The sequence below is a fragment of the Ambystoma mexicanum genome, chromosome 5p, assembly GCF_040938575.1.
Source record: "Ambystoma mexicanum isolate Mex_15411 chromosome 5p, UKY_AmexF1_1, whole genome shotgun sequence".
In the NCBI taxonomy this organism is placed as follows: Eukaryota; Metazoa; Chordata; class Amphibia; order Caudata; family Ambystomatidae; genus Ambystoma; species Ambystoma mexicanum.
The window spans coordinates 852,311,870-852,337,083 of record NC_090930.1 but is presented as its reverse complement, the minus strand read 5'-3'; the positions used below and the strand labels follow the sequence as shown (position 1 = coordinate 852,337,083).

Below are 25,214 nucleotides of genomic sequence, written 5' to 3'. Positions count from 1 at the left end.
GCCTTCTCAGTATGTGTGGGCTAGTTCCGATTATTATGCAGGACCTGGCCACTAAGGGAGCAAAAAGGGCCATTTCTCTATGGGAACTAGCCTTCTCTGTGTGAGTGGGCTAGTTCCCATTATTATGCAGGACTTGGCCACTAGGGGGCAAAAAGGGCCATTTCTCTATGGAAACTAGCCCACTCACACTGAAGAAGCTATTTCCCTTCTGAGAAATGGCCCTAACAACCAATGGTCCATTTCTCGGATGGGAACTAGTATCACCCTTCCAGCTCGTGCAAAAATGATGATGACGTGAACGTTGAAACCCACGTGAACTTTGAAGCGGACGTGATGAAGCGGACGTTGAAACCCACGTGATGCAGAGCAGCCCACGTAATGAAGTGGACGTTTAAACCCACGTGATGCAGAGCAGCCCACGTGTTGAAGTGGAGGCGGATTGTTGATATTGTCAGTTTCTCGAACGGGAACTAGAAAGCTATCCTTTACGAAATTACTTTACGAAACGCTCATGTCTCAGGTGAGTGCATGCGATCCAGATCCAGTGAATTTTATATGCATTTCTTTTAGCATCCATCAACTTAGACGTTCTTATTCCTTTGTTGTTATATTGTTAAGGGAAGCCGTTTTGCAACCTCTAGGAATGCACGTTGAAGCTGTAATTCCTTGTGTTGCACTTATCACTTGTTGAAATTAAATATTGTAAGTACGTGATTTTCTAAACATCTGTTTTTGAAATTACACGGGGCAGCCTGTTGTTGGCATAGACACAGTAGCTGCTACGAAGCTCATTTACGGTACGGTTCAGGATCCGCAGAGGCAGTAACTGCTGTGCAGCTAGGACTACACAGACCCTGTACATATATAATAGTACCTGCACAGGCTAAGTCTCGCAGACGCAGTAACTGCTGTACAGCTACTACACACACCCTGCTCTGATGTAAGTGACGTATATTATACCTGCACAGGCTAATGCTCGCAGACGCAGTAACTGCTGTGCAGCTACTACACAGCCCGTGCTCTGGTGTAAGTGAGTACATATCTAATAATACCTGCACAGGCTAAGGCTCGCAGAAGCAGTGACTGCTGTGCTGCTACACAGACCCTGCTCTGGTGTAAGTGACTACATATATAATTCCTGCGCAGGCTAAGGCTCGCAGATGGAGTAACTGCTGTGCAGCTACTACACAGACACTGTACATATATAATAGTACCAGCACAGGCTAATGCTCGCAGATGCAGTAACTGCTGTGCAGCTACTACACAGACCCTGCTGTGGTATGATATGGCATTTGTAACGCGCCTATAAGTGTTTCAAGGCGAGATAAGGCAGGGAGGGGGGAACAAAGGAAGACAGACAACGATCCTACTAGGCCAGGTGTCATTCAGACCGCGCAAGTGCATGGGTGGAGGGAAGGGAAGAGTGCAAGGGGAAAGGGAGGGGGGAAAGTGCAGTACAGGGTAGTGGAAGAACAGATAAATAATAGGGCCAGACGTGGTAAGTGCAGACAAGTGCTGGTAAGGGGGGCTGTAGGGATACAGAGACAGTCCCACAGTGCAGGGGTTGCCAGGGAGGCAGTGCAAGTGGAGAGCGGCCCAGTTGCAGGTTGAGTGCAGTTTCAGTCAATAATTTAGCAGGGGAGGGGGGGAGAAGGCAGAAGCAGAGGAAGGTTTTGAGGTGCCTCCAGAACCGGAGATGGTTCTCCTCAAGTTTCAGGGAGGTAGGATGGCTGTTCCAGAGGGAGGACCCTGCTGCGGAGAGAGGTCTACCCCCAACTTGTTTCTTGGAGAAGCGGCTGACCCTGAGGGTGTTCGAGAAGGATGAGCGAAGAGCTCGAGAAGGAAGATATTTAGGAAGAGAGAGTTGAAGGTATTTAGGCCCCAGCCCCCAGAAGGCCTTGTGGACAATGCAGAGGGTTTTTAACTTAATCCTCGCAGCCACTAGGAGCCAGTGTAGAGATATCAGTCCTGGAGAGATACGATCACTGGGCTTGAGGCCAAGGACAAGTCTTGCAGTCCTGTTCTGGATAAATTGCAGAGGGTGGAGAGTAGACTTACAAATATTAAACAAACAAAATCTATAAAAAAACTGTGCAGGCTAATGCTCGCAGAGGCAGTGACTGCTGTGCAGCTGCTACACAGACCCTGCTCTGGTGTAAGTGACTACATATATAATAATACCTGAGCAGGCCAATGCTCGCAGAAGCAGTGACTGCTGTGCAGCTACTACACAGACCCGGCTCTGGTGTAAGTGACTTTCACAAAGTGTTTGTGTAGGGGTGATGGAGTTCTTTCTATGAATTGTTTGCCGATTCTTGTGGCTTAGTAGTTTTAAAAAAAAAAAATGTTGCCTTGAGGACTGTTGCTTTGTACAGTTTGAGTTGTCTTTAGTATTTTATTTAGTCTTGTCTGGTGTATTGTTCTCTCCGTTTTGCAGTTGTTTTTCTGGTGTTTTTTCAGTTCTTCTGTGAACCATTTTGCTGCCAGTTTTTTTTTTTCTTGGAGGTATTGCTTTGAATGTTTTAGCTGGTGCTAATTGGTCAATGGCCTTGGTGATCCAATTGTTGAGTGTGTCTTCTGTTGTATCTATGTTTGTATCGGTGGGATCTCTTTCACCTAGTTTGTCGTGGTGGGTTTGATAGCATGGCGGCCTTGTCTGCCAGTTTTGTTGCAAAGTTGGGGTTGTAAGAAGATGGTCTGTAGCTCAGTAGGAATACTATGTTGGATTGGTCGTTGAGTCCTATCTTGATTAGGAGGGATTCATAGTCTTCCGCGTTGTTTGTGATGATTCGAGATGCTCAGGTGTGTTTTTTTGTGTATAATTGCGATTCCACCTCCTCTTCGGTTTTCTCTGTTGGCGTGTATTAATTTATAATTGTCGGGTATTGCTTCGTTCGTGATGGCTTTATAGTTGTCTGATAGCCAGGTTTCTGTAAGGAAGAGCACGTCTGTGCCTCCTTCGTTTAGGTCATTGGTTTCTGTTGTGTTTTGCCATGGATCTAATGTTGAGGAGGCTGCAGTGTAGTTTGCTGGATTTCCCTTTTGTGTTGTCATTAGTATTGCTTGTTCTGACCAGTGTGGTGTTGGTTGGGTTTCCATTCCAGGTGGGTTTTTGCCAGTTGAGTCTTTTGGGTGGGGTGGTTCTTTGTTGGTCAGTCTCTTTGTCGAGTAGACCGATAAGGTTTATGGCGGGGCTGGTTCATTTCCGGTTGGTAAATAGGGTTGCTACCGCTCTGTTATTGCAGTCTTGGTGATATAGGGGGTGTAGAGTGAGTGTGATGGTTTCCAATTTGTTCCTTGTTCTGGTTGGGGTATTGTCCATGGTGGAGACCGGGTTGGGATGGTTTATTAGTTGTCATCAGTTTGGTGTCGTGGTTGGGTCTGTATTCGTGAAGCTTGTTGGCTGTTGGTTCATTGTTGCTGTGCTGTTTTTGTTTACCACGTTGTCGTATGTGGACAGATGGCGAGCATTGTAGTCTGTCTTTGCTCACTTATCTGTATGTCTCCTTGGGCCATCTCAGATGTTTGTCGAGTTTTTTGGGGTTGTGGGATCATGCTGGTCCGTGCCTTCCCGAGTGGTTTGGGATTTATTTTTTCTATTGTCTTTTCTGGCTTCTTTGTCTTTCTTGTGGCAATGCATGATGCGTGGGTTGTGTTCCTTAGTGGGCGTCCTCTTTCGATTGGTGTTTTTCATGGTCTTTTGGGTTTAGTCTTTGCTGTTTGTGGTTTGTTGTTGCTTGTATTTGGTAGGTTGTGGGTAGTTGATGAGATTTTATGGTTCCGTTTGTTTATTGCTGCTTTCTTTTTTGGATCTTTTTTCTTTTCTTTTTTTTTTTTAATCCTGGAGCTACTTTTCGTTACGGTTGTTGATTATTGGATTTTGTGCAAAGCAAACATGAATATTGTGTGAAGGAGTCCATGTGAATACTGGCATATATTGGTGCAGTCATGTTGGGGAGAATTCTCATTTCTGTGCTAATTCCCTTCAACCTTAGAGACATCCAGCTCTTTTGCTGGACTGTAGGACTTTTTAATTTTAACCCTGGAGTGAGTGAGACCCCTTTCCCACTGCATCATGTGTTTTGACCTTTGGATTATGAGTTTTCACTGTTTTGGGAGTCTGCCAAACTCCATATGCATCTACTTTTTGTATGGTGACACACATAAACTTCGGTGCAGTGTCACTGAGAAATCCTTTAGATTTCTCATAAGGTTTAAAATACCTTGTGTGAACTACTGTTCCCAAGAATAGTAAAGTGAAAATTACTTTACTTGCCTTTTCTCTTTGTGGGTCCAGCACACACCATTTTATGTGGAGTGCTGGGGGGTTACCTAGTAGCAGCTTATCCTACATTCTCACATTCTTATGTAACATTTGTATGTTGCCCTCCCTGCTTTTAAAGGACTAGTGGCATTGGTTTAATGTTTCCTACCATTGTGTTTTTCTACCACAGGCTGAACCCTCGGCTGCAGTATAGCACCCAGGGGTGACCATTTTATCAAAACGGCCCCTGTCCTCTTTTTTTGCCATTTTCTGTTTGTGAGGTCTTTCTTGGGTTTTACTCTGTGCGTCAAACAGATTGAAGCCCTTTGTTTTGTCTTGCCGTTGGCGCACTTCAGCCCTGAGTCCCGCCTCTGGCTCCAGTGTGTCTGGAAAGACTGGATGTGAGGGAGGGTCCCAAACTATCCTGTCCTTTGTCTCTAGGGATGCCTAAATGCAACCAGTCCTGAATGGCTGGCTGGCTGGCTGTCCTTTGAGGGCAGCGACCCTGATGTGGGACCAACTAACCCAGAGACGAACTCCACTGGACCATCTTCCCTGTCTGGCTGTACTTCTTCATTGCTGCAAGAACCAAGTGCCAGGGGTCGAGTAATCCGTAGTCGAGTGAAATGTCTGAAATCTGGCTAGAAGCTCCAGGAGTCTCCTAAGGACCCTCCAGAAGCAGGACGACCAGAGCTAGAGTCCCCTCACCAGACCCAATGAGTGAAGGAAGTCCAACAGGTACCAGAGATCCGCAACAGTGCTGTTTACTAAGCGCTGAAACCCGCAGTGCCGCTGAAGCGACTTCCGAAGTACCACCGCAGGAAACCCTACAGATGTCCTCCCTCTTGTCCCCACGACTAAGGCTCAGGAATTCGGGGGCCGGAAACGCTGTAGCAGGACAGAAGCCAGCTGGACCACTCTTCTTCAAACCAGAGGTAGTGTTTAGACTTAGGGTACTTGCCTTGCTTTTCTCAGTTGGGAATTGCAGTGGCTTACTTTTAGAGTTGATTCCAACTCTGTTTTCACAGCTTGCGACCCTACAAGTGATTTTCTAACAAACTCTCTAACTTTGTGCAAGACATTTGATTCTAAGAAGTGCCTCAGCTCCATAGACTGTTTCAAATTGACTTTGGCTGTCCTGAGTCCCTGCAGACTCTTCTAGCCCACTGACTTTGATATGGTTTGTCCCTCATAGGTGGTAACTTGTTTTAGACTGTTGCTGCTGGGAAAGACTTGTCTAGATTTCATTGGAAGATTTATTTGTCCTCGCATATACTGAGAACCTGTTTAACCTTTTTCCTTCCTTAAACCTTTCCTTTCTGCAACCTCAGAATCTGCAAGTGTGATATATAAATGCGATTACTGTCCTTGTGATTGAAGTCACCCCATGGTGTAGCAATTGTGTATGAAGCATATCCAAAGATTATCCACTAACTTTCTCTGATTCTGAAAAGTAATTTAAAAGTATATTTACATTGTTACATGAATTGCCTTTCTAAAGAACGCTTATTTAAAAAATGTTTATTAAATAAATTACTATTTATAACTGAAACCTTGAGTGTAAGTGTTACTTGGCTACTTGTATTACAGATTTCATTTGTACAGCTCTATAGCTCAGTTATCCCTCTTGAAATAGGCCTGGCGGCTCAGTCACACTGCCAACCTGTGTAGTTCAGACCTATAACAAAAGGTGGGCTTACCTAATACCAAGCAGATGAGTGCTGTGTAGTCTCACACAGTGGGACAACACCGATTCTTACCTAACAAGTCAGCATGGAAATGTATTGATTGTGAGAGTGCTGGGTTCCTGCTTTTGACTGGGATGGCAAAGGATTCTCACCCAGGGGGTGCGTGCTATGTTTAGGCGTCTTTCTTCCACTTTGGCCCAACATAGTCTCAGGCTTTATCCATGCCACATTGGGGATTGTGAGGGTGATGGGTGCCTGCTTTTGACTGGGATGGCAAAGGATTCTCATGGGTGCATGCTATGTTTAGGCCTCTGGCTTCTACTTTGGCCCAACATAGTCTCCAGCTTTACACTTGCCACAGTGGGGATCCTTCAGCATAAGTGCAACTAAGCAAAATCAGAATGACAATCTGTATTGGTCCGCATATCATCCTACAAACTCGGATGTTCTGAAGTTATCGGTAAATCATCCCCAAATCATCAAGAACAAACATGTTTCATGGCAATGCTCTTGAAGTAATCAGCAGGTCATCCCAGAATCATCCGCAAATCATCAGGGGCAAACGTGCAATCTCTTGAAGTGATCAGTAGGTCATCCTGAAAGCATCAGGAACAAAGAGTTTTCTAAAATGGGGATAATGTTAGCATATTCATCAAGTCATCCTAAGCTCATCCCCCAAATCAGCATCCACCATTCTGAGATATTTGCTGATGACTTTAACAGCGTGATGACGTCTGATTATGTGGGAATGACTTCTAGTGTAGTTCGATGATCATCAGATGACCCCAGGATGGTCTCTAAAGTCATCCTTTTAGACCAGGGAATGCACCGGCAGTGTCGGAAATTCAGATTCAAGGAGCAGGAGCTAAATCCAGCTCCTCCTGGATGAGGTTATCCCCCAGTGGGCAGGAGCTACCGTTGGGGTACCACGAACAAATATCCAGTGCACCGCAGATCTAACTGTCACCTGAGATGCACACTTTAGGTTTTTGCCTATTTTGTCTGATCGGTTATATTTAAATGTCTTCTTGTTTATTTACATTCTCAAACACTGATATGACATGGTATTTATAACGCACCTGAGGGAGGACAGACAACGATCCTACTAGGCCAGGTGTCATTCAGATCGCGCAAGTGCGTGGGAAGGGGGAAGGGACAGTGCAGTACATGGGAATAGATAATAACAATAAGTAAAAGTAACGGCCAGCAAGTGCAAGGGTAAGTGCAGACATCAGGTGTCAAAGGCTGGTAGGGGGACTGTAGGGATAAGTGTGGGGGTTTCCAGACGGCAAGTGCAGGTGTGTGAGACTGGCAGGGGGGACCTGGGCCCGAGATCAGTGGGTGTCCAGGTAACCAGTGCAGTTCCGGTTACAGCCAGGAAGTCAGCAGGGGAGAGGAGGAGAAAAAGCAGAAGCAAAGAGAAAGGTGTCGAGGTGCTTCCGGAACCGGAGATGGCTCTCAAGTTTAATTGAGGCAGGGAGGCTGTTCCAGAGGTAGGCCCCGGCCGCAGAAAGAGATCTACCACCAACTTGTTGCTTGGAGAAGCGACTAACCCAGAGGGAGTTGGAGGCGGATGAGTGAAGAGCTTGAGAAGGAAGATATTTAGGAAGAGAGAGTTGAAGGTATTGAGGCCCCGTGCCCCAGAAGGCCTTGTGGACAATGCATAGGGTTTTGAACTTAATCCTCACAGCCACTTGGAGCCAGTGCAGAGATTTCAGTCCTGGGGAGATACGATACGATCCCTGGGCTTGAGGCCAAGGACAAGTCTCTCAGTCCTGTTCTGGATGAGTTGCAAAGGGCGGAGAGTAGAGGCAGGCAGATTTAGAATGAGGCTGTTGCAGTGATCCAGCCTAGAGAGAACCTGAGCTCTGGAGACCGTGAGTTAATGTCACATATGCATGTTTGTAAGGCACCATATGATCTAGCTGCTGGTAACTGATGATGTTAAACTAACCAGGCTCCCCTGGGCTAACTCGCTCCCAGCAATTTCGAACCCTGGCCTGGACTCTCCCACCTGCCTCCCGCAACCCCCGGTAAGCCCAGGCATATTGGACACTGGTTTGAGAAGCAGCCCAGTCACTGCCACTGTCATTCCTGCCTTGTCAGTTTTTGATATTCTGATGTTAGCACCTAGCTCCCTTGTAACTCAACAGCATGTCCTGTGTCAGAAGACTACTCCCCTCCCCGCCCCCCATTGCTCCGACAATCACTGTGTTGGGAGCCACTAGTTTGCCAACCTGGAAGGCTCAGAAGAATGTCAATACCAGTGTGGCTCAGACATGAATCCCTCCTCGAGTATACAAATATCATGGAGAAACGTCCAACAATGCCTTGAGATTCTTAAAGATTAAGGTACCCTGTAACTTAGAATGAATGTAATTTGAACGGAGTAAACATACATTTTCTCCTTCATAAGAGAGTATCCAGCCGACGCACGTAACAAGTTAAAACTGTATGGAAATCATTATCATGTGACAGCGGTCCACATCATGACAGAAAAGCAGGTTTCTCTCACAATTAACAGATACATTGTATACAGTAGAACAGCCATTCTCTCACAAATGGAACAGATGAGCACTGTGCTTCCCTTATATGCAAAGAAGAGCTACATCAGCAACATATGTTGTGTAATGCTTCGCTCACAGAGAACAGGTAATCTTGTGTGAGAGCCGTTCAGGCTTCCCTCACAAACGGAAAAGGCAAATCGGGCCAACAGCAATACAACCTTTCATCATGTAGAACAGGTGGAGTGGATCGCTGCAAGAAAGAGTAGAAGATAACGACACAGAGAACAGATAAGGAATGATGCTCTCCAGTAGAAGCTCCCCTCACATAGGGCAGGTGCAACATAAGCTTCAGGAGTGCACACACTCCTCTTAATATCGAAAAGGTATGCTATTGACATCAGTATATTATTCTTTCCTCACACGGAAGAGGAACGTCGTGGGCCGGAACAGTACAAGATTACCACAGATAAGTCATTGGTCACAGCAGTAGAGGGTCCGCTCAGAAAGAGAAGGAACTGCATGCAATGGAGCAGTGAAAACACTCCCACACTGAACGGGTAAATGAGGGGCTTCAGAAGTAAAGGACACAACTGCATAGGCCTTAGGAGTCTGAATTCCCATCACAAAGAACTTGCCCAGCAGGGGCTAAGGGATCCAAGGAATAGTATGACAGCAGTGGGAACATCACCCACAAAGAACAGGAATAGTTAATTGCCTCTGCAGTCCAAGCTCCTCATAGGTGGAACTAAAATAGCATGTATGGCAACTAGTTCAAATATGAAGGCTAACTGCTTCTGGAATCAGAAAAACTCTGGATAGTAGGACTTTAGTTAAATGTAATTAGAAGGAATTTAACCCCAATCTACAACTGGTTCACTTTCTAAAGTGTGTTGCAGAAGGGGATGTTAATATTGCAGGAGGATAATATTGCAGGAGGATAAGTCACTCGACACACCTTTCATTTTTCCTTTACAAAGGTCTGCATATTTGATTTTAACTTTTAAAATGCAAACAAACCTGGCCAATTAAGCAAACATGATTTTTATTATGTGTTTTGAGGTTTGATAGCAGAATTGTCTGTTGATGATTAATGAAAGTTCTAATTTACTGGAACTAGTACTGCTTAATCAAATGCCAGTGTTGTGATAACGATGGCGGAGAGGGGCAAGTGTTCAATGCTAAAATCTATATCTAATCTCATGGTCAAATGTTGGCTGGCCCGAGTTAGCTGTTCGAGGTCAGTAATTGGTATCAGGATTTGAATGTAATGACCATCACTGAACCTTGAGCAACGGCCCTGCTGCCGCTGACCATTTGTAGTATTCTTTACCAATTATTTAGCTGCTTTCATTTTGTTTGTTCCCCGATGGGCCATATTTGCACCTTAGTCATGAAATCTTCATCACCCCAAATTGTGTGAATGACTTGGGAATCCTTTGTTCATACGTATGTAGCGCTGGCACATTGCAAGGGTATTTTTCACCCATAACTGTGGCTCGTCTCCTGAAACTATGCAGTCCACTTATTATGTTAATTTCTGCCATCCTGCTCGGAATCCCAGCAGGAAAAGATCAAGAATTCTTAGTGCCGTATGCTCCCATTTCTTTTTAGTACAATTTTTGTCAGTGGAATGTGCCACACCATACCAGCAGCCCACGTTACTGCATGGCCTGGACGTGGCCCTATCTTTATCGACATTGTGTATTTGGAGGGAACCTCTGTAAGTGCATGGGTGGTTGCTCATTTGTTGTATGATAGATAATGATTTCACTGATACCACCTGCACTATTTTCTGAGCTGACATTGCTAGAAGCAAGGCCTGCTCTGTGTTGAGCCCTGTTGTACACTGGTTGGCAGATTAACCTGCCATAAAAACTGGTCTGGGCCCTTTGCCTGTGCTGAAATAACCACTGCTGCGATTTTAGCTATTGTTGCACTCGTCGTTACCCAATCCCCGACTATTTGACATCCCAGCCTCTCCCCAAATGTCAGTTGGATTCATGGGTAATGTGGCCAATAGTGTTCCACTGAGCATGTCATGTTTTTTGAGCTGTCCGTATTAGCAGAGTAGCAGGAGGTGCCTGGTAGTCTGCTGTGGGAAGTACTGATGTTGGTGTATCCTATGAAAGCAATGGTTATTTCTGACTGTCTCTGTCCTTGCCACCTCCTGAGCATCTAAAAGAACCTTACTGCAAAGGGCAACCTTCCCTGATTTCAATATCCTCCGCCTGCTGGAAACTTGCCTGGTATGCAAGGCAGCAACTTTGTGTTCTCCATATTTCCCTTCACAATTCAAAAAATTGCTTCACCCACAGGTACCAATGCAAAAACGGTACTAAGTAAAACTGACTTTTAAAAAACACCTCTTTAGAAAGATCTCTCTGTGACTGTACATAGCGGTCTTTCTAAATATAACTGTCACACCCCTGTCGCACAAGTGTGTGCAGGGGCTGAAGGGCACGGCCGAGACTAGCACACGAAGATGGAAGTTGAATGTGAGGTGAGTTTGTTTGCATGTCTGTATATATATATTTTGGGTGGTGTGTGGGGATGGGGCTGGGGAGAAGGGATGTGTGTATTTGTGTTAGTGGGGGGGCTTAGGAACAGTTATGGGTATGAGGGTGCAGGATTAATGGGAGGGGTTCGGACGTCAAATCCCCCAATTTCAGAGGTGAGGGGTGGTGGAAGGTTGAAAAGTGATATTTGGCAAATATTAAAGGCAGCACCAAATTAGCTATCAGTCTTTTTTGTGTGCTGCCTTTTATATTCGATAATATCACATAGAACCTGAAAAAACACTAGCTGCTGAATCTCATAGCCTCCAACAACACTGACATCATCGCCATCACTGAAACCGTTCTCACTCTTGCATCTGGCACAGCCATATCCATCGCAGTACCATCTGGGTATACTATTATCAGAGAAGATAGACACACAGACAAAGGAGGAGTCGCCGCCTTCATTCACAAAACTGCCCTGGCCATCCGACCTAAAACCCCGCCCCCCCCACCTTCTATACCACACTGTGAAATCATCTCAGCCAAACTAGCCTGTTCGCCTAATTGCACCATCGTGCTTCACCTCGTCTATCGGGCACCAAGCCCTCTACCCACATTTGAAGAAGACCTTACCCAACTCCTCTCAACCAACCTAAAACCATCCACCCAGCTGACCATCCTAGGTGATCTCAATCTAGGTTACAATGACCCCAGCGACTCGGAAGGGGCATCCCTTACCAAAACCATGACTGCCTTTGGATGCACCCAACTTGTCCAAGACCCCTCCCACATACATGGCCGTACACTTGATTGGATTCTCGACCATAATCATAACCTCGCCATCCTCTTTAACACACCTTGCCCCTGAACTGACCACCATTGCATTACCTTGTCTATCACTATTCCCCAGCCGCCCAGAAAGGCCTAGGTCGCTACCCCCTACCATAGCTCACAGCTCCTGCAATCTGGGAAAAGAGCGCCTACTCCCATTGCTTTCCACTCACAACCCACAAACCTAGACACCAAGGCACTTGTTGCTCACTACACCACTATGACTTACCAAAGCTGTCGAGACCCTCGCTCCACTCGAGCCACAAAAATCCAAGAACCCGAAGCATAGGAACTCCTGGATCACAGCTGAACTAGAATCTCTGTGTGCAAAAAAACAGGCTGCGGAAGCCGCCTGGCAGAAACTCCCCACATGCCAAAATGGCACAATTCACAGAGGCAGCAGAAGTTTACCAAAAAAATCTACAAATCTAAACCAACTACCTACAACACAAGAATTATTGAAGCTGCTTCAAAGACTCTGGAATTGTTCTCCATACTAAGAGAATTAGAATTCCCCCATCACTTCTCTCTCTCTAACGTAACTGAAGACCCTATCTGGTGCAACAAAATTCAAGAAACCCTAACAAATAAAGTTCCACAACTTCTGGTTAAAATTAAAGCCAAACTCATCAACTACTGTGCAAATGGGTCGGGTCATCCCCAGAACAACCCGACCCCTATCGCCCAACTGTTCAAATCCAAACCAATTTCAGAGCCTGATTTAGCTACCATTATCGCAGGTCTCAAGCCATCCCACTGCATGGGTGACATCTGCCCTGCCACTTTGGTAACAGAATGTGCAGACCCTCTGATCCCCCTTATCACACTGTAAACGCTTCATTCGATTCCTGCACATCCCGACCTGCCTTAAAGAGTCATGCATCACCCCCCTCCTCAAGAAACCTGCCTTGGACCCCACTATCTACACCAATTATAGACCCATCACCATAGTGCCTTTCCTTTTGAAAATCTCAATAAAGTAGTTTATACCCAAATCCAAGCCTTTTTGGAAACCTACCATGCCCTCGCCAGCCTGGCTTCCGCCCCCGCCATGGGACTGAAACCGCACTCCTTGATTTGAAGAATCAGCTTGACGAGGCAACGATGCAGGAAAACCTTCTCCTCCTGGACCTATCAGTGGCCTTCGACTTAGTGAACCACAAAACCCTGTGTAACCACCTCACCAAGGTCGTATGCTTCTCTCCTGAAGCGGCCAACTGTGTTGCTTCTTTCCTGACGAACAGATCCTCCAGAGTCTTCTCTGACAAAGCATTAGCCATACCCACTCATATATCCTGCGGTGTGCCCCAAGGTTCATGTGTCTTGTCCACTTTGTATAACATTCATACCAAAGCATTATTTGACCACCCTGATGCTCTGGGAATCGCCTTCATTAACTATGCCGATGATACCCAGATTCTCATCCCCCTTTCGGGTGATTGTAAGCAGGACTCAAACAAGGTATCAACAAAATCTATGAAATAATTCAACATTGGATGCCCCAACATAGCCTATGTTTGACCGACAAAAAGACGGAGCTCCTCATAGTTGGGACTCCACCCACCTTGGCACGCCTCGACTCTGCATTCAGATTCTTCTCCATTGATGGCCATAAAATTCCAGTCTCAACATCTGTGAAGACTCTTAGGGTCTACCTTCATGCCTCACTAAGCATGTCACGCCAAATCAGCCACATACCTCTTCTGCAGTTTACGCTATCAAATTGATACAAGCAAGCAAACCATTCCTATAATCTGATAACCACCTCACCATCGCACAAGCTCTTGTAGGTTCAAATTTGGACTATTGTAATGCCTTGCGGCTCATCTGACAAAAACATAAAAAGCTCCAGGTTCATACAAAACCATGCCCTGCGGGCAGCACTGTGCCTAAGCAAATTTGACCACATCTGTGAAGCTCGGAGATCTGTACACTGGCTCCCCGTCATAGAGAGGATTATATTCAAAATCCTCTCAACTACATATACATCTCTATCCAACAACGCCCCATCTTATTACTCCCCATACATCATCCAGACCTTTTTAAGATCCACCCAGAGCCACTGTCTGGTCAATTCTAGATTCAGACACAAAAGAGCTGATGGCTCAAGCTTCCCTACTATGGCAGCCAACCTCTGGAACGATTTACTCCTGCACATACGCTCTGAGCCATCCTATTTCACTTTCCGGAAATGCCTAAAGACACATCTCTTCAATTAATATTATGGAAATGTACCTAATATGTCTGTAACCAGCGCCTGGATGCCCCCGGGCTTTGTGCACTCATACAAATGAAAAAGTAGAAGACATTGCAATACCAAGCTACCAATAGGCCCATCTATGTTGTCCTGCTGTCCAAGAACTATATAGCAGAGGCTACAAGCACCTGATTGTACTTCTGCTTTCTTCTTATTGGAGCAGAGCGCGCTGGTGAATGGCACAAGGAGCATTAGTGGGGTAGAATTATGTTCCTGACAGCATTATGGGGGGGAGGAAGAGAGCTTATGTAGGTTTGTTCTTGGTTCTTCAAATGGGGCATCCTGGAAATAGAGCCAGTCAAAGCATTGCTTGTTGGCTGTTTTCCCTGACCTGCAGGGCGAACTGCACCACCATGATGAACACAGTTGCTTCCTCATCGACGTCTATCGTACTGCTTGATCCTATCTGGGGATGGGGCAGGTATGATCCTTGGGGAACCTATTTTGATGGATCCAAGTGCAGCTGCTGATGCTTTGGTAGGATTTACAATTCCACCTTCAAACTGTGTGTCTATTTCAGGACTTTGGATCTGTGTTTAATGTAGCCCTCAGATCAACCCCCATCATCCCTGTAGATCCAGACATCTCGGATCAGGAGGAGTGATGCAGTGCTGCTGCTGTCTAACCTTCACAGCACCACCCAGCACTGGGGACTAGATTCTCTATAGTTGCTGTAGATTGATGAGTCTGGGGTGATGGTCCCAATTTAACCCATAGGTGCTGGATTTAATGCCCTCATGTCACTGAATCTTTCACCTCTGGTGCTGTGGCCATCACACAGTCAGCTTCTGGGACCAAGCAGGATCTTGTGTGCACAGGTCTCCCCTCAGATTTCTCTGTCTCTGGCAGGGGTGCCGCTAAGGTCAGTCTGTGTGATGTCGCTGGACTCTTGCAGCAGGAGACGTTCCCTTGCCACCCGTGAGACTTCTCTGCTGCTGGTGGGGACTCCACACTGCTAGTGGCCTTGGGCTCAAGAGGTTAGGCAGGTCATGTGACTGAGTGTTGACCGTTCTGGAGGAGTGGCATTGACTCCAGCTCGAAGACAAAATGTTTGACTGGGCCTGTGACAATGCAGGGCAGAATTGGGATGACTTTCTCTTAAACTAGCTCAGGACATGGTTGATGGGTGAGTTGGTTCTCTGGTGGTCATGGCATTAGGAGGAATCTGAACCAGAGAGTTACATGTGTGGGATAACGCAGAATTTTAGCTCCTGCTATTGTAAGGTATGCATGGTATCAAAGTAAGACAGACACAAGTGATCACAGTTCAAGGGTGTTTATTCAACTGAAAAATGGGTGAGATAAATGCCTAATCTAAATCTAAGATGGGAGCAAGCTTCGACCATCAAATAATAATACAGTCCTAGTGGAGTCTAGTCAAATAAAAAGGGCCTATACTAAACAAAACTATTGGCAATCCTTACCGCTATGCTACAAAATAGTGTGGGATAATGTACACAAAAATGATACATCAGGAAATTTAGGCTGTGGGCCTCCCTTCCCCACGTGTTTAGCACGGGACAAGGCGGGTCACTCCAGCACAGGAAACTCTTGGGATTCTCTGGCACAAGGTTACACTTCCTTTACTAATATCGGGGCCTTCTGTGCCCAAGTCTCTTTTATGCAAAGTCTCTTGCCTCAGAGGACCTGATGTATCACAAACAACAATGAAAGTTCCTTTCTTCCGTATTCACGTTGGGCGATTTACTGTTCACCCTGGATCCCCCTCAGCAGGACTCTGATCCTTCTTTGACTCACAAACAACAATGTTAAGCATCCCTCAGTCGTGTTCACATTTGCCACAACAATCTTCTTTAGGCATGAAAATGGAATTCGTTGGGCGGACCCTCGGGCAAACTGGCCTGCTGCCTCCTTCAAAGGCAATATCTACTCCAAGAAAAGAGTCTTTATTCAAGCCTGCATCTCCGCGGCATCAAACGACACGGCCAAACTTTTCAAGTCTGTAAGGAACTGGCCAGTCCTGCAGCAGCCTCCTCTTTTGTCACACCCACCCAGGACCTTTACTTGGCCCCGGCTGCACAGTTCACCGCAAAAACCCAAGGCATCCTTTCCTCTCTCTCCTCCACACCACCTCATTCACCAACACCTCTGGTGTCTCCCTGGGCCCCTCACCACTTCTTTTCTCTCACTCCCATCACATCTGATGAGGTCGCCAGACAAGTCCGGTCTTTTAAGGCTTCATCCAAACAGGTGGACCCCTGCCCCTCCATATATATATATATATCTGTCTCTCGCCCCCCCCCCCCACACTCCGTCTTGACCCTGATCTCTGTAAGTTCCGGAAAACTCCTTAAGACATTCCTCTTTTCCTCTTCCTTCTCTCTCCCTCCTTTTCCGGCAGTCTGCTGACTGGCCGCCTAGTGTACCTTGCAGTCTCACAGGTCCTCGACAGTCGTCTTGCACTTGCCTCATCATTACTGCACTTGGTCAAGGACCCATGAGAGTGGCATCTCTCAGCACTTATCCTAGCTTCTGGCTGACTGAGCGCGTTTGGTTCCCCCAACCCCCTGCACTTGTCTCCTCTCCCCTCTGCTGCACCTGTCCACGCACTTGCACGATCTGAATGTCCCATGGCTTGAAGATCGTCTATCTGTTTTTCCCTTGTCTCCCCTCCTTGCATTGTGGTGCCTCAATGCACTTGGAAAAACTGTAGAATCGTCGTCAGACCTATTTGCTGTTCTCTACACCGTTAATTGTATTATATGCAGTTGTTCTATGCACCCATTCTGCCCATTCAGGCTTGTATCGTTCAGAAATTCAAGGGCTATGAATGACTTTTGTTTCTTTTCCCCGTGTTCCCTCTCTCCTTGAGCGCTTTGAAACACTTGCTTTGTGTATAGGCGCTTTACAAATAACCTATACCAATCCCTCAGTCGGGTTCACATTTGCCACAACAATCTTCTTGGAATGTGTTACTGTTGACCCCTGTATCCTTGAGATCCCCTTTTCTACCAATTAGTTCCCCTCTTCCGGGCTCAGACCAATTTCAGTTCTTAGGTAATCGAAGTCTTTCGAATGTGCATAGGATTTAATTTAACCCGCCGCAGGATTTCACTGTTCAATATTTACACGCTCTGGTGTACCAAACAGAGATCTTCGAATGAGCACCCACTTCCTAAACCAGCACCCACTTCCTCAACCACTATCTGTTTACAGGCATTCTTGAAGTCTATAGAGTTTTAAATGAACCACTTTACTCTTAGGTGTTCTAATGTATTGATAGGTGCCTTTTACTCTCCTTGGTTTTTCTGAGAATACGTTGGGAAACGATGTGATTGCATCTTTTAGATCTTCTTGTTGCTGATTAGATGGCTCTGGAGGAATTAATTCAATGTCTTCAGGAACCAAACAGGATAGTATTGCTTGCTTTATTTAATAGTCACAAACATTTGTTATTGTGGCAAGTGGATAGTCCAGGGTTCTGTAGCTCTCCAGGGGTTGTGGACTACAACTGCCATTGTCTCTCACCGTTGACTGCTGCTAAGATTGATGGGAGTTTTAGTCCAAAAGATATGTGGAGTCAAAGCTTGCAGACCTGCAGCGATGCCAAGTTGGCCATTCACTTGTCTGCTTTAAACTCTGCTATAAAGTTGCTTTTAATTCTTGTACTATCTGTGCCATTACATATGTCGTCCCATTGTTTATGGGTGATTTTAAAGTTAGATGAGCTTCTTTCTTTGTAAAATAGTGAATTCCAGCCTGTTACATGGAAGCTTTGTGCTGCCTCTGAGACGAGGCATTATTTCCTTTGCATCAATGTCATTGCATTGTTCCTCACAATCAGACCTTACCTTTTTTAGACTCCTCAAAGTCAGGCTGAGAATTTACCACTTATTATTCAGTCCATTATCCTGTTTAAAGGGTCTATCTAGTTATGAAACAGTCCATCGATTTCCGGGAAGTGTCCCTCTCTTGGTCCTATCGGTTGGTTTAGGATGAGTATGAAGAGTTTCTGCTTCTAGCATTCCGCTTCATGTTTCACATTAAACACCTTAGTTTATCCACTCCAATCATTTGCAGAGCCAGATAAAACATCTGCCACACTCTTTGAGGGATACAGAATACTTCATTTACAACACCGGAAGGTGAAAAAGTTCATCTAGATGTCAGCAATCAAATGGGGACACCTGCTCAGAGCGTTTCCTTCTTTAGGTCCTATAGTGCATAGCTCTGCTTGCAGGAAGGCATCTGATACCAGGAAAGCCTGCCACCCTTCATTTTCAGATCTGGCCTTCTTGCCACTTCTTGTTGTTTCCACACTGATGCTTTCATCGCCTCCGAGCGTAGATTAGAAACATTAGCTGTTTTTGGCACATCCTTTAACACCTCTGTGCCGTTGAGTCTGTTTGCTGCAAGGATGGGCAAATTGACTATGGGGTGAGGACAGGAGGAGATGTGGAAACATTTTCTCCCCTCAAAGACACCAAAGCTACTACCCTTGCTAGCTCTATCTCTGAATTAGGTTTCACACATCGAATCGAAGAACCTACTCGTAACAAAGGTAGGACCTTAGATCGGCTAGCGGACCTCAATTGCAACATCAACATCCTATCCAACTCATCATGGGCCTGGACAGACCATCACTTGATATCATTCACGATAACGGATGAAGGCAATCACAATAACTCTCACAACCATGTCCGCCCCCCACTCTAACTAGGAACACTTAGTCACAATATAACAGTGGAAGAGATGCTTCCCTTCAACCGATTATCAATGCCACCAATAGTAAACGCTCAGACCCTACGCTCCTAGTGGACCTGTTTAACTAAGTGTACTCAATGCCATAAACACTATCGCCCCCCTCAAACTACGCAAGGCCAAACCTCTCGCGCATCTAAACTCGTTGTTCACCCCACACCATAGATCATTGCGCAAATCTAAAAGAAATGCAGAAGCTCTCTGGAAGAGTCACTCAATAGCCTCTAACAAAGATGACTTTCTAATAGCCTCCCTTAATTACAAAGAAGCAATCTTACAATCTAAAAAAGAAACCTATAATACTTAAATCATTCAAGCGAAATCAAATACTAAAGAACTCTTCAATGTACTTGGAGAGTTTGAATCCCCGGCTCCACCGCCAGTTACTTGCATTAAAGACACTACATGGTGCACTAACATTCAGTCAGCACTACTCAACAAAATAACCATGCTACAGAATACAATTGAGTCAAAAAAACATCTTTTCTTGGATACTACCTCTAAATACACTACTTCTACGCCCTTCACAAACACTCTAAAACTTTTCAACTTCACTCCTCACATTACCAAAAAGGTAGAGGACATAATTTCTAAGTTAAATCGTTAAAGAGGCAGCTAAAGAATTGGCGCCCTTCGTCACCTTCCTAATCAACACCTCATTCGAAACCGGCATAGTGCTCAACAACCTTGAAGACGCCTGGGTCCTCGCGTTGCTTAAGAAGCCAACCCTAGACCCTAATATCCCCACAATAGACCCATCAATACAGTCTCATTTATTCTGAAAATCATTGAAGGAGCAGCTTATCTGCAGATTCAAGAGCACTTAGAAACCAACAACCTCCTTGGCCTTGGGCAATCAGGCTTCAGGCCAAAGCACAGTACCGAAACAGCTCTAATTGACTTAGACTCAAATTGAGGAGTTAAAAGACAAAGGCAAACCTGCCCTCCTCCTCCTACTAGATATTTCGGTGGCGTTCGACTTAGTAGACCATAAAGTTCTCTGCCTGCACCTAACTTCAGCAGCACTCTTTTCCAATAAAGCCATCATGTGGATCCAGTCCTTCCTCAACTACAGATCAATGAGGTTTATTTCTCCATCAGCCTCAGCCGAACCCGCACCAGTTACGTGCAGCGTCCCCCAAGACCCCCACCCTATACAATGTATTTACAAAGCCTCTGTTCGATGACTTGGACCATTTGGCTGTCACCTACACGAATTACGCAGATCATACCCATACCCCTACCTGTCACTGGAGACTATGTCACTGACGCCAAAGTACTTAACGACATAAACAGCATCATTCAAGCTTGGATGGCTAAACACGGACTCGGTCTCAGTGACGAAAAAACAGAGCTTCTCCTTCTGGGCTCTAAGCTCAAACTCGACAAACTAGACAAACAATTTGACACATTTAATATTCATGATAATTCTATCAAGGTTTCCAAAGATGTGAAAACTCTTGGCATCTACATCGATTCATCTCTAGACCTAGCAAGACAGGTTAATGCATCAGCCTCCTCTACATCATACACATGCAAGTTAATTACGGCCTGCAGACCGTATCTCTCTACACCAAACTGCATCTCCATAGCTAGAGCGTTAATACGTTCCAAGCTAGACCACTGTAATGCACTCTACCTTGGAACCAGTCAAAAAAAACTTGAGAAAGATGCAAGTTCTTCAAAATAATGCCATCAGGGCAGCTCTGAATATCCTTAGATCCCAACATATATCAGAGGTACGTCATAACCTGAACTGGCTATCGGTCAAACAAAGAATCTCCTTCAAAACCCTCTCACCCATAAATGTCTATCCAATCTAGCACCTATATACCTGACCAAGAAGTTTGCACGCAATATTTCAGAACGCCCTCTGAGAGCGGCACAAGCACATTGCCTCAAAGGTCCCTGTTTCAAGCTACAAAAGGCAGGAGGGAGTAGTTTCCCCGTCCTTGCACCCAAATTATGGAACATTCTACCCTTCCTTCTAAGAACTGAACATGCCTATCACCCATTCAGCAGGAACGCCAAAACTTGGCTCCTTGGCCAAGAATCCTAGATACCCTCTGCCTCACGTTTTGACTGTAAATTTATTATCTCGGACATATATTTATTCTGAAATATTTAAGAATTGCACTCCTGTAACTTCTGTAACTTTCTGTTCTTCCTACACACTCAAATGTAGCCCCTGCAATCTGTGCAAAGCAATGTACTCCTGTAACTATGTAACTTTCTGCACTTTTTGCTCACTCAAATTTACTCTTTGCAATCTGTGCAAACTTTATTCAATTCATTGTACCATCTGTAACATTCTATGTAAGAAAATGCGCCCAGATGCCTACGGGCTTGGAGCGCCATACAAATAAATGAACTAAACTAAACTTAGAGTGACTGTTGGGATCGCATTTGAATATGGGATTTCTTTTGAGATTTAACCCAATGACAAGGTCCCCTTTCCATCAAGCTGGAGAGTGGCCGCTGTGGCATCTTTCCTCTGCTGCATTAGATGAGGCACCAAGGATGTGGGCTTTTCCCATTCCCTGGTCTCTATTGTTGGTCTGCCATCCATGGTCTGCATTCCGGCCGGCAAGCTCTTTGGGGTGTCTTTAGTGCCTTTTTACTTCACGTTTGTTTTCTGTACTGGCTCCTTGCTAGTTGATTGCTAGTTCCCGAATCCAAGATAACTGTGCAGGAAGGGGATGGATGCTTTTGGTGTCATGAAGTCTTCCATGTGCAGAGTGTGTTTCAACAGATTAATGATACTAGCTGCATAGTCACACGTTGGTAGTTATTTTAAAGGCAATAGATAACTCACAGGTTGGCTAACTAGTCTTGGGGGTAAAAATATCAAGTTGCAAGCTACTATCCGGTCAAAAAATTCCTCACCCCCTAAATTCTCCACATGCTCACAAGCACACCATTTCTTACTCGCTATTGGTAAGTGCAAATGTTAAGGCCTGAGTTGATAATGTATTTCCAGACATATCTCCTAATTCTTTGGATGCCATTGTCTCCCTATTTTGTTATAGTATGCACTGTAATACCATTTTAAAAGGAGAATGTAGCCATACTTACTTTCTAGTCGTTTTAATTGTGTTTTTGGAAGAACCAACAAGATTTGGTTCCTCGTACCATCCCCCAACCCCCATTGGACGTTTGTTATTTACTCTTTCTTCAAATGTCATCTGTAAACACATGAAAACTGCTTCACTTCCTCTCTAAACAATTGCGTTTTTCTGCTGAATTGGCTCTGTTAGCTCTCCATGTTCTGCAAGGGTCTTTCATCTTTTAAACTTGTTTTCAGCCAATTCGTGGTTTGGTGTCTGAAGGCTTGTGGATTTTGTCAGAATAACCCATTCCTTGTTTTAAGGGTTGCCAGTCCTGACCTATTTGAGATGTTTGGATTTCGGTTCTTTAACTAATGAACACTCTGTAGCCATGGCCAGAGATATAACTTTCAGAATTCCCATGTTTAGACCTGATATTTTATCATGACGGCCTCTTTGAACTTGTATTTCTCTTTAACCTCCTCTTTCCAATTTAAGGCACCCACATTGATTAGGAGGCTTTCCGTTCATTTTTTTATGTGGACTGCTTGCCTCACTTATTTAAAAATCTCATTCTAAGAGAAAAAGGGTAGTTAATTTGCATTTTGGGGCTTGTATAATGTGACCTTTATTAACATGCTTCGCAGAGCTAAGCTCCTCATCTAATGGATCCCATTCAACAAGGCAATATACAATATTCTCGGACTACAACTCCTACCACCCCTAGCCAGCATTCCCAATGGTGAGGGATCATGGGAGTCATAGTCCAAAAATCTGGAGAGCCGCATGGAAGAGAGAAGTATTGTCACAAAATAGCCTGGTTGTCCGGTGCCACTAATTATCATTGTTTCTGCCCCACTTGAGGGCCACAATATTTGCAGTATCCGCTTGCCAGGGTTTCAACCAGGGATCTCTCCCTCAGTCTTTAATGGTTTAAGAAGTTGACCAGGTTCAGAAATAATTTAACTAACTGCATAAGTATGGTGAGGTTTATCTCAAAGGATAGGGAAAGACAGAAGTCCATTTTTACTTCTAACCTCTTCCTTTTTTCCAGTTTGTTGACAAACCTTCATTTTAACTTCAGGTTTTTAATGGCCCTTCTTTTTCACGCTGCTATGCACTTCTGTTTGTACATTCTTTTTGGTAAAATTTGGGCAAAATATTACAAATGCCATACAAAATCAAATGGCTTCTATCCTAATTTAAGATCACAATATAGCTAACATTTTTGTTTTGTTTTTAACCTATATGGTTTGTACAAAAGTCAAGTTCCTGCATTTGTTCAAATATTTTTACTGTTTGTGAGCTACATTTACGACACCACTTCTAGTTGAGTTGCTTCGTAGGGTTTAAGAGATTCCCTGGTTTACTAAGGACCCAGACAAGAGGACAGCGGAAGGCACACTGACTTCTGGGGCATTTGCTTTGTTCAAGGCCACCATCAAGAATTTGGCTGCTGTCCTGGACCATCTGGCTGAGTCCCCTGCTATCAACCTGAGCCAGCATGTTTCTTCCTCCAATATCGACGGCTGCGCGATGAGTGGTGTCATGTAAGCTTGTCTTTCGAGCGCTAAAGCTGGACATGACATGAGGAGGTGGCGGAGTGTTTCTACTTGATCCTGGACTCCACACAACCGGCAATTTGATGTAGGCGACAGCGCTCTAGTAGCTAAAATTTCCCTCGTGTGGAGCGAGTTCAGACGAGCACGCATGTAAGTTTTTCTTAAATCTTCCTCTGGGAATTTTTCACAGTACTTTAAAGGCACCTTTAACTGCTTATGAGAAGGAGGGAGGTGATTTAAGGATTTGTAGAGTTTGATTTTAGCATTTGTGTAGATCCAGTCTTGTTGTTCTAGCTTAGTTTTTACTCTGCTCGGATTTGAGATGAGGGTTTCTTCGTTGCAAGCTGCTTCTTCTAATTTGGCTTGAATTTTCTTGACCCAATCATTTAGAGGTTTGCAGGACCCTTTGTTGATTTCAGAGGCTATGGTCTGGAAAATGGGAATTGAATTTGGCATCAGTGTTTTTCTGTAGCGTTGGGAGGCACTTTGCATCACCACAGAGGCTAAGGATGCTAAGCAAAGATCATGCCAAATCGCTGGAATTGGAGCTGTTTTGGGCAAGCACAGCACCGATTTCCATATAAATCCTTCCAACTGGGTCCAGAACTCAGCTGGCAGAGTTAAGTTTGCCGCCATCCCATAAGTAATCGCTGGGACTACTTTCGATTTATAGAACTGCAGAGCTGGGCTCCATGAACATTTCCTGAATCTTTTGTCAACTGCTCGTGTTTGTGCTGTCAGGTTTCTCATTTTTGCCCAAAGAGTTTTGGAGAGAATTTTCTTTCAGTGTGTTGTCTAGCATCACTCCCCGGTATTTATATTCATTGACCACTTCAATTTTCGTTTTTTCAAGAAACCAGGAGATGTTTGGCTGGTGTTTGTTACTGTTTTGGATAGGACCAGAATTTTTTGTTTTGTTGATTTGTAAGTTGTTGCATCCCATATATGCAGATAGGTTGGTTAATTGCTGTTGTAAACCTATTGCCGTCTGGTCCATCAAAATCGGGTCATCAGCGTACCATAATCTTGACACTTTGCTGGTTCCCACTTTTGGCGGAAATGATCTAACTGTTTTTTCGGATTCCTGAAAGTCACCGATGAAGGCTATAAACAGGGCAGGGGCCAAACGACAGCCCTGTTTTACTCCTCGCTCTGTGTAAATCTGTTCTGAGAGGATCCCTTGCCGACTTAGGCGCACCCGCAAAGATGTTGATGTGTGGAGCGCCATAATTGGACCGAGTAGAGGGCCCGGGCAGTTCCAGGATGCAAGTTTTGACCATAGTTTGGTTCGGTCGATCGAATGCTTGTGACAGGTCTACCATTGCCATGTAGACCTTCGGAGCGCCTCTTTTTCACTTTCGCTTTAATGGCGTTGAAAATTAAGAGGTTTATCGTTGTGCCTGCGCCCTTTAAAAAGCCAGTTTGAAGGATGTCTGCTGCTGGTGAATTAATGGCCCATTCTTTAAAGTGGAGCAGCGAAAGGGACGCAAAGATTTTGCCAATAATATCTAGTAGCACTATAGGCCTGTAGTTTGCCGGAAAACTTTAGTCTCCTTTTTTGAAAATCGGGACCAGGACTGCTTCTGTCCAAGTTTTCGGAACTTGCCTCTGCTTGTGGCAATATCTAAAGACCTCACCAATTGCGTGTGCCCAGGCGATCGGGTGCTTCTTAAGATCCAGGTTAGTCGGCCCATCGGGTCCCGGGGCCCTCGAAGATTTTAAGTTGCCAATTACTCTAGAGATGTCTTCTACGTTTTCCAAATTTATCCACGGTTCTACAGTCGCAGGTTGCGTCTGCGAGACTGAAGTTAGAGGTGGCCGATAAAGGTCCGTAAAGT

General features: G+C 45.0%; 1 protein-coding gene across 2 annotated transcripts in view; it reads left to right on the top strand.

The window, feature by feature from the left end:
• Positions 1-389: 389 nt before the first annotated feature.
• VPS41 (VPS41 subunit of HOPS complex) overlaps positions 390-25,214 on the top strand; it is a 1,668,740-nt gene continuing 1,643,915 nt past the window's right edge. Inside the window, exon 1 of one of the 2 annotated variants that reach the window (XM_069613279.1) lies at positions 390-520. In XM_069613279.1, coding sequence (XP_069469380.1) covers positions 512-520 — 9 coding nt within the window. In that variant the 5' untranslated portion in view covers positions 390-511. The remainder of the gene's footprint in view (positions 521-25,214) is intronic. The other variant, XM_069613280.1, reaches the window with a different exon arrangement.